This window comes from Piliocolobus tephrosceles, chromosome 3, assembly GCF_002776525.5.
Source record: "Piliocolobus tephrosceles isolate RC106 chromosome 3, ASM277652v3, whole genome shotgun sequence".
Lineage (NCBI taxonomy): Eukaryota > Metazoa > Chordata > Mammalia > Primates > Cercopithecidae > Piliocolobus > Piliocolobus tephrosceles.
In genome coordinates, this window is record NC_045436.1 from 74,916,736 (window position 1) to 74,926,941 (window position 10,206).

Genomic DNA, 10,206 nt, shown 5'->3' on the forward strand with positions numbered 1-10,206 from the left:
CCATAAAAGTAGCTGAGCTGGAGTTTGAACCTATTTGCCTATTTTACCCTACATTGTCATCAAGTCTGGCTCCACTGCTCAGTTACCATATGTGATACTGCGTTGTCATCTGACATTTCACCCCTGCACAGCATGTCTAGAAATTTAGCACCAGCATCTTCCCTTACCTGTCTCTTACCTGATTTCTGTCTGTTGAAGGAGAAAGATTACTGTGTAGGTAACATCACAGTTAATATTAGAAAATCTATTCTTTCCCTACATATGATTTTGCTCTGGTATTTTTTAATAAAAATTGTATTTATATTTTGTTACTTTCCAGAAAAGTTTAGGCATATGTCCCAACTTTTTATTTAGTGTGTGTGTGTGTGCGTGTGTGTGTGTATATATATATAAAATTTTTCCTAAATTTTTGCTGCAAAGAGCATAGAAAATGATTTATTTGAAAGTACTTTAGTATAAGGAAAAATGGTTAGGTGATGAAAATGAATGTTGGGCCTTTAGAGTTGAAAAATTTAGACAGTGAATTGAGTTAAATGATTCAAGGTTTAAGTGTTAAAAATTAGTGATTAAACTATCTGATATCACAAAAAGTTATTTTAAAAATTAATGTTATTTTAAAGTTGTAATCAGAGTTTTATTCCTGTGTGAAATAGACTCTTTAAAAAAAACTGTGAGTGTTTAAACTAGTTTTGGTTAAGAAAGAAAATGGGTGTTGATTTGCATTATTTGTTATCATAACAGTACAAATAGCTGTAGGACGGGTCATTCCCAAACTTGTTGCTAGCCAGTTCAGTACTTTAAAAAATTTTTTCCACTAACCTCTTTACCCTGGACGTCTAAAGTGCAAACTTGTATAATATGAATTTCAATTTCTCTTCTTGCCCCTGCCTGCCCTCTGGTGTAGAAGGTGAAGAACGGTGATGAGAATCAACATTTTGTTAAGTTTTGTGATATTCAAAGAGTTTAAAAATGAAAAAGATAAAAGACGATAGATTATTAGTAGACGTTGTGTGACACAAAATGATTATATGTCACTTTTAAATGAATTTTAATGACTCATATCCATTTCTAAGTGCATTACATATTGAATTTAATATTACTGAATTATCTCTATTGTTCATACAGATTTTTCTCTATGTGTTTAAATGTGACAGTGGATTTTGATACCCTTTTGACTGTCTATGACATAAAACTGTCCTTTGTATCACAAATTAAAAATGTTTTATTTATGATTTTTTTGAACTGGTAAGAATGTTACTAAAAAAAACTAAACATGGTTAAAACATACTTTAGGATTTAATGGATTGATTTTGAAGGTAAAATTCAATTTTTGTAACATTGTACCCTTGATATGTAATAGTATGAAATTTTTTTACATTTTACTTTTGTTCTGCATTTTCTGTAAAAATCATGTATAGGAGTATATAATAATATAAAATAATTTAGAGATGTTTTTAAAATAATGAACTGATTAAGTGTATACATTAAAGAACAAGTTATTTTATAATGTTTATATGAGGCTTCCAACTCATTATTGTCCACTGTTTTCAATTAAATACTTTAAAGAAATTATAACTCCATTTCCTACTATAAGAGATTCCATAGAAAACATGTACATAGCTGAAAACATGTATATAACTGCAACATATTTTCCAGAAAAGATGTTCAGGATATTCAAGAAAAATAACTTTCTTTTTAATCCTTGTAATTGAATGGAAGTCACAATGTTGCATTCTGATCATTAGGTAATTTCATGAAATTTGATTAATTTGCCTGAAAAATCTATAAACCTATTTCTAAAGAAATATTCTTAATATTCTATTTTTCTATTATTCCTTATAAGAATCATAAGGAATATAATTTAGTCGTGGTTCAGTAACACACACTCAAACATCCTATGAAAATAATTCTGTGGTTTATTTGCATGCCAAAAATCCAGCGATCCTCTGAAAAATGAGAAGTAATTTTAGAGTGGCTTCCAAAAGCCTTACTTTTTATTATTGTGATAATTTAGTTAGTAAACTAAACTATAACTATATAACTATGTATGTATGTATATAACTATATATATATATATAACTATACATAACAAACTAAGTGAACTACACATGTGTAGTGTCTGGATTTATACTGTTTTACAGATCAGTTATTAAAGAGAGAAAGAGGGAAGAAGAGAAGATAGGGGAGGGAGGGATGAAGGGAATAAAAGAAAAAAAGAAATGGCAAAATGGAATGGGCTCTTAATGAGTGACTTACTTGATGTAGTATTTATTCCTGAGAAATTTCCTGAAAGGATAATTTTTCTCAGTTTTTTTCTTTATATTTTCTCTCAGGTTTATTCATGATTCTGTTTTAAAATGTTTATTGAAAACCTATAATTATTTAAAATGCAGTTGGGAAGAAATAATCAATTTTGTTGACATTTGCTCTACAATTAACTAGAAACTATTCACTATTTGACTTTCTTTTTTCTTTCTTTTTTTTTTTTTTTTTTTTTTGAGACGGAGTCTCGATCTGTTGCCAGGCTGGAGTCCAGTGGCGTGATCTTAGCTCACTGCAACCTCCACCTCCTGGGTTCAAGCGATTCTCCTGCCTCAGCCTCCCAAGTAGCTGGGACTACAGGCAAGTGCCAATCACGCCCAGCTAATTTTTGTATTTTTAGTAGAAACAGTGTTTCACCATGTTGGCCAGGATGATCTCCCTCTCTTGACGACATGATCCGCGTGTCTCAACCTCCCAAAGTGCTGGCATTACAGGTGTGAGCCATCGTGCCCAGCCTGACTTTCTTTGGTGAAAAACTTTTTGTAGATTTTACTCTATTGATTTAGTAAATAAAATGTACTAAATTACATTTAATTTTTTTAATGGTTAGATACCTTCCGGTTGTTTTCAAGGATTATCATTTTTTATAAAACTAACACAAAATCAAGTAAAATGAGGATTTAATTAATAAATATTTATATGAGTCAACTAAATCAAACTTTTGTCTCTTTTGATGGCTGCCTTTTTCCTGCTTCCAATGGAAGGATACTAATATAATAAAATATGAGAAGATATATTCTTATATGTTATTTTAATCAGATATCTGACATTTGGGATATATCTTCATTATTGCTAATCCACTGGATGTTTGTTAATCATCTTGATGTTTACATTTATTATGAATACCTGCCGTTTGTCTTTTCTCCTATTTAGTATTTCAACATCATAATTATCAGACAAATTCATGTTTTCATAAAATAATTATTTCTATATATGCATGTAATTGTCTTTTTCATGTCATAACTGATATATTCTCTTTTGTTTATGATCCAAAATGCCTGGCTTATATCTGTGAGACTGGATTTTGTACAACTTCAGTATGACTTGATATTAAAGTGATCCTTTTATAAATACCTTTGCATAATTATAAAGTTAGATAAAACAGTCCAGTTTCTCATTGGCCCTTTTCTCAAACGTGGAGTACACATGAAGAAGATCTTACCATCTTTCTTTCTCATAGTTTTCTTAGCGTTTAAGGTGAGTCTCACCAGGTTCATTCTGCTGCTGCTTCTCTTCCGCCTTGCCTTATATCTGTTAAGCTACACATTATCAATTGTTTGTTTATTTATTTTTGAGACGGAGTCTCGTTCTGTCACCCAGGCTGGAGTGCAGTGGAGCAATCTTGGCTCACTACAAGCTCCGCCTCCCAGTTTCACGCCATTCTCCTACCTCAGACTGAGTAGCTGGGTTTACAGGTGACCCCCACCACACCTGGCTAATTTTTTATATTTTTAGTAGAGACAGGGTGTCACCGTGTTAGCCAGGATGGTCTCAATCCCCTGATCTCATGATCTGCCCACCTCGGCCTCCCAAAGCACTGGGATTACAGGCATGAGCCACCACACCCGGCCATCAATTATTTTAAAGTTATCAGGTGATTGGTAATATTGTGACTTGTGTACATTGTAGATGTCCCAACAATTTAAGCACACATGTAAACATAACACATGAAAACATGATGAGCCATCAGTAGAGTTAGTGTTAACTACCAAGCCATAGTCGTTTGTCCCGAGCGGAATCCCGTCATGAAGATTAGCTAGAGAAGTTCCTTCTTGGCTGGATTCTCTTTTGATGTCCAGTTCCTCATTGTTCACTGATGTGCTTTATTCCACATCAGGATATGTGACTAATTACTTCCTTAGATTGAGTGGACAAGGAATTTGTAAATGCATTTAAATAGCTCTAACTATTATCTGTCCTAATTTGCTACTCCATAGATCCATGCAGATGTAGAAGCAGGAATGTGGAAAGAGGAATTATGGCCCCTTTGAAAGTAGATTGTGAAAATTTCATAATACAAAATTCAGTATTCCCTGACAGAGATAATCACATTTTTCTAAAAGATGCAGAATTTTCATGCATTTCATCAGTATCTGTATGGTGATATAAATCCTTCTATACATCTCTCTCTGTTTCAAACACACACACACACACACACACACACACACACACACACACATACACTCTACAGTAGGTTTGTTTTTACATAGTTTAAAGACATTTATTTATTTTTTTAAAAAACATCCTCCCAAGTTCTCCTTTCCCTGTCGCAACTACACCTGTGCCTCTTTTCATTGTTTTGGCATTTTCTTCTGTATCTCTAAATAAATACTGTACTACTGCTTCTTTATTATTCAATTGCAGGCATTACCTTTGACTTTCCACTATCAAAGATGAGGATTTAGTTCTTTTTTCCCATCCCTGCTTCCACTACATATGTACATAATCTAGTCTCCCATCTGTAAATATTTGGTTTAAATATTTGGTTCCTTAGTCCCCTGTGCTCATTACAAATGCGTTTCCAAACTCCCAATGTAAATTTAAAATACATAAATCATCTTATTAATTTCCACATCTTAAGAGTTCTGTCTTCCAACATTTTTTGACCGGCCTTCAATGAGACTTGCTTGCTCCTGAAGTCCTATGCAATGTCTCATCTTATTAGCCACATTTACCATTATCTTGGAGGTACGCTTCATCTTCTCTTGGGAAGGACCTACCATTAGCAGGTACCTCTTCCATCTTTTTTCTTGTTTATACCTTGGATGGAATATCCAAGATATTTTTCTTGTTTATACTTTGGATGGAATATCTCCTCCAATAACTTTCTGAGAAGGATACATGGGAGGTAAATTTTTGAGACTGAAAATATTAAAATGCTTTTTTTCCCCTACCCTCCTCACTCTTAATTTGCCCAGGTATTTATTTCTGATATGGAAAAATTTTCCCTCAGACTTTTGAAGGCATTGTTGTGTTTTATTCTAGTTTCTAGGTTTTCTGAACAAAGTTCAATGCCATACTTAAATATCTCTTTTCTCTTTCTCTCCCTCACTTTTTCTCTCTTTACAAAAAATATTAGGGTGTCTCTTTGTCTCCAGTGTTACAGAATTTTACAGTGACATGGTGTGGATCTATTCTCAGGTGCTATATGGGTTCTTTCAAATTAGAAACTCATGAGTTTTCATTATGAAAACCGTGCATGATTATTTGATGATTTTCTTCCCTCTGTTTTCTCAAGTCTTTCTTTCTAGAGCTAATATTATTCAGATGTTGAATCTGGATTCATGCTCTAAGTTACTTAACTTTCCCATCCTTGTATTTTGTACTGTGTTGTAGGAGATTTCCTAATCTTTATCTTTCAATTCACCTGCTGGGATTTTCATTTATGCAATTATATTTTTAAAGTTCTTTACTTGTTATTCTCTTTTTAGAGCAATGTGTTCTTGTTTCATGATGTTAATGTATTTTTGTAAGATGAGGGTATTAATAATAATTTTTAAAGTCTTTATTTTCTTTAATATAATCTACTTCTTCCAAGTAATGTTTGTTTTTTTCTCAGTCTTTGATGTTTGAGGTTTTTTCAAATATCTGTTTACCCTGAATTAGTGGCCCATATGTATGAGAATGGATCACAGAAGAAGTGACTGGAAGCTCTGTTGTCACCAGTGGGCCTCACGTAGGATAACATTGCAGGGCTGTTTCACTGAGAAACTCACAATATCACTATCTTTATGCTGTTTGTTCTTGACCTGGTCAAATTACCCAGTAAAGAAGGCGCATACCAGGCTGCATTGAGTTCTGGAGGCCATGTGGGGAGATGAACTGGAGGAGGCAACATCCAGTGTGAATGTTCACTGAATGTTTGCAGTAAGATGGTACTCCTGCCCTCTTCCGCGCTTGTTGTCCTACAGTCCTTGGCTTCGATGGTAAAATGGAAAAATAAAGAGGGTATCTGAGTGATATGTGTATTACTTTTACCCTTCTTGTCTCCTGCAGGGGTAGGAAAGAAATACTGCTAGCCTGTAGGGAATAGGAAAGGATATCTGAAGTTCTAATTACTGTACTTATAAATATATTTTCAGCCTCCTCCTGTTTTAATATCCCATTCCCCCTTTTAGAATTACTTTTAGAAGTACTTTATGATACCATTTCTGGAGCTTTTTGGGGTTAAGCGGTAAAGCTTTGCTTCTTAGCTTTTCCCCACATTTGGCTTAAGAATCAGCTTTTGTAGATTTGTTATCAATTCAATATATCAGAATTTCCTCTCTAATTATTAATTCTATTATTTCATTAGATTATTCAGAATTCATACAAGATTCATACAAGTCTGACTTTCTCAAACAGTTTCCTGTAAATTTTGTTCAAAAAAAATGTTGATTGCAGTGGGCACCTGTGGCGTATGAGAAGATTGTCTTATGCAGAATCACACCCCGAGCCACAGCAATTTTGATTCTGTAGACAAGTGACTGCTTGTCTTTCTGCTTTTCAGGCTTTTATCGTTAGTGTCTCCTCCCCTGATCTCATAGTGTAGGTTCATTTTGTTAGCCCCTATTTCTCTTATGAGAGTGGGATTTAATAACTAGAATACCCTGTAAGTAAAACAAAAAATTATGCTATAACATTGTTTCTTGTCAGTAAATACATTTCTACATCAGCATTTTAATGGATATATAGGAATCCCATTTTACAAATGTACCTAATCCTCTATTGTTGTAAATATGGGTTGTTACAAGCAATATTGCAAAGAACCTTCTTCTAGCCAAATTTTATACCACTCTTTAAATAAATTCGCAATGTGACAAAATCATGAATTTTCTCTTAAAATGTTTCTTAGAAAATAGCATCTTACTTCCAATCACATGAGGATGTTTTCTTTTCTGCTTTAGACCATTTGGTGTCAGTGTTCCATTTAACAGCTTTTCCCACCAACTGGTAAATTCTGTGTATGTTTAATTCATCCTAATTACACAGGCTGTGCCTGGAAAATGGGAGGGCGCCCAATACCTATTTGCTAGTAGACATTTGCATCATAAATGAATTTTTATTGTGTTTTAAAGCATCAAAAGTAAAGGGTCTGGTATGAAAGAAAGCAGGAAGTAATAAGTTTTAAATACTCTATTTTTATTACTTGGTCTGCTGAGGTGAGTCAGATCATAAAGGCAGTAACATTGAGAACCAGATTTGAAAAGAAGGAGCTTACCACGAGAAGATGAGATATAGGTACACCTACACACACTACTCTGGGATACCAAGTGGTGCTGCACTCTCATGTGGACAACCTTGGAACAAATGGCTTTCAAGATAAGGCAGTGACGTGAACTATTTAACTTCACTTTATTTGGAAATTTAACCTAAGGATGAGCATACTATTATATAGAAATAATAACATGTATTGGAAGTAATTGTGTGGTTGGAATACATATTATTTGCTTAATCTGGTGGGTTTTCCTAAGTGGAGTCTACAACTAATTTTTTTCACAATTATATGAGATCTTGTTGAATACGCACATTTCCTGGCTCGCCTGTGACCTGCAGAATCAAAATCGCTGTGGCTCGGGGTGGGATTCTGTATATGACAATCTTCTCATATGCCACAGGTGCCCACTGCGATCAACATTTTTTTTTTTTCTGAACAAAATTTACAGGAAACTGAGAAAGTTAGATGCACATCTTGTACAAATTGGAATAATTTAATGAAATATTAGAGTTAATCTTAGGAAATTCTGATATATTGACAACATATTTTATTGCTTTTTCTTTCATCTATTTTTTTCTGTAAGAATTTGAATAATTAGTTTTAACATGCAGAAGGTCAGGAAAAATTATCGCAGATTTAAAAAAATAAACTTATAATTCTCTGATGGAACCATTACCTGCAGGCATTCATTTTTGGTTTAAAACTATAACAAATGTGTGGCATATCTTGTACTTCTGACCTAGAATTTCAATTTTTTTAACCCAGCAATTTTAAAATATTTTTGTTGATCTTGTATTTCACTATAGATAAGCTAAATGTGTTATGAGAGAGATTTTAAATTGAAAATTGCTCACGGTGACAATTTATGCAGTTACATGGCATGTATAAGAGCTCTTACTACAATGCCTGAAACAAAATAGATATTAATGAATGCATGTCCTCTTCTATGTAACATAAACATTCTAAGCTGTTGACATGAGTTTTGGTGTCTGTAATTATCTCCATTTTAAGGATAAGAAATGAGTCACAAGATTGTTTATAAAGTTATCTAAGGACAACTAACTTGGTAAATAGTAAAGCCTAATGTTGAACCCAGAACATCTCTTTCTAAGAGATCATGTCTACCGAGGTGCCTTCTATCAAAGATGGTAGAAACATCACTACAGTAATAGGTAGGCATTTTGCATTTCCCTATGCTGATGGGGAAGATGTATCTTTTGAAATGTGTCTTGGTGTTAACTAAGTTTTTATCTTCTTACCCAATTTTACAGATTAAATATTTCTAGTAATTTCTTTAAAAAGTACACAATATACGTAAAGTAGAGAAACTCTGTGATATGGTAGAAAGACAGTTCTAAAGCTTAATCAATTTGAGTTTAAATGCTGACTCCATAGTCTGTTGGCTGTGTGCAGATCTCTTAAACTTTGAATCTCAATTTTCTCATCTGAAAAATGGGGATGATAGTATTTACCCATAGAATTGCCAGATATAGTAGAGGTTGTCTATATAATGTCTTGTTGAGTTCCTTGCACTCAATTAAATATAGCTGTTACAATTTAATACATAAAAGACCATCCTGAAAGGATGTGAGTCTTTCTTTATTCTGTATGAGGCATATACTGGGGTAAAAGACATGATTTTAATCAAAATACCAAAATGTCTGCTTTTCTGTTTAAATCTTTAAGTATCTTGAATACTTCACTTTAAAATGTAATCTCATGTTTTCCTTTGAACAGAAGACTGGGGTAGCGTACCTCACAGATGCCTAACTCTTACCATTTCTTCTTTCAGCAAACTTCCTTGATAACATGCTTTTGCGAAGTGCAGGAAAATTAAACGTGGGCACCAAGAAAGAGGATGGTGAGAGTACAGCCCCCACCCCCCGTCCAAAGATCTTGCGTTGTAAATGCCACCACCATTGTCCAGAAGACTCGGTCAACAATATTTGCAGGTTGGTGATATTAATGATTTAAAGCTAGCTTTAACAAAAAGTCACACTTTTTCAACTATGCAACTGTAGGCTAGTGTTTCAAAGAACACATTTTAGAGAACAGTGCCTAATACTGTCACAAACTCTTAGAGTTGTGCTTGTATTAGAGAAATATTGAATTATGTTTCACCCTGAAACAATGTTCTAAGATTCTTTTTCCTCCCTCCAGACAGCACATATACACATGAACACAGACCTCAGATCCCAGACTCCTTGTAAAGGTGCAAATGCCAATGATTTTCTTTCAAAAGACCTGGTCCCCACAATTAGTTAAACATCAGGGGCTGTCATATGCATGTTATTTTGTCTGTTTGTTTGTTTCAACCATTCATCATGCTGATGTTGTTTATATTTTGGAAAGAACACCTAAGCTGCTGGGAATATTCATAAACTGACTCTGGGAAGCAGTACAGTGGTAGAGCTCATGTGATTCCACCAGTTGCTAAGAAAGGCATTGTCCAAATTCTAGAAAATACTCTTTAATTGGTGATCATGTTTTTATAGATACTTTATGACATTTGAAACGACTATTTGGCCTTTTTCTTCCTTACATGCCTTTATGCAGCTCCATCCATTCCTCTGATCACTATAGCTGCATTTACTCCTCACGGTAAGGTCAACAGTGAATAGAACTAGATGTACCATATGACCCAGCCATCCCACTACTGGGTATATACCCAAAGGATTATAAATTAT

General features: G+C 33.9%; 1 protein-coding gene across 7 annotated transcripts in view; it reads left to right on the forward strand.

Moving 5' to 3' along the window:
• BMPR1B (bone morphogenetic protein receptor type 1B) overlaps positions 1-10,206 on the forward strand; it is a 241,724-nt gene that overhangs the window by 180,398 nt on the left and 51,120 nt on the right. For all 7 annotated transcript variants that reach the window (XM_023193324.1, XM_023193322.1, XM_023193326.1 and 4 more), the window contains one exon: positions 9,312-9,471. In XM_023193324.1, coding sequence (XP_023049092.1) covers positions 9,329-9,471 — 143 coding nt within the window. In that variant the 5' untranslated portion in view covers positions 9,312-9,328. The remainder of the gene's footprint in view (positions 1-9,311; positions 9,472-10,206) is intronic.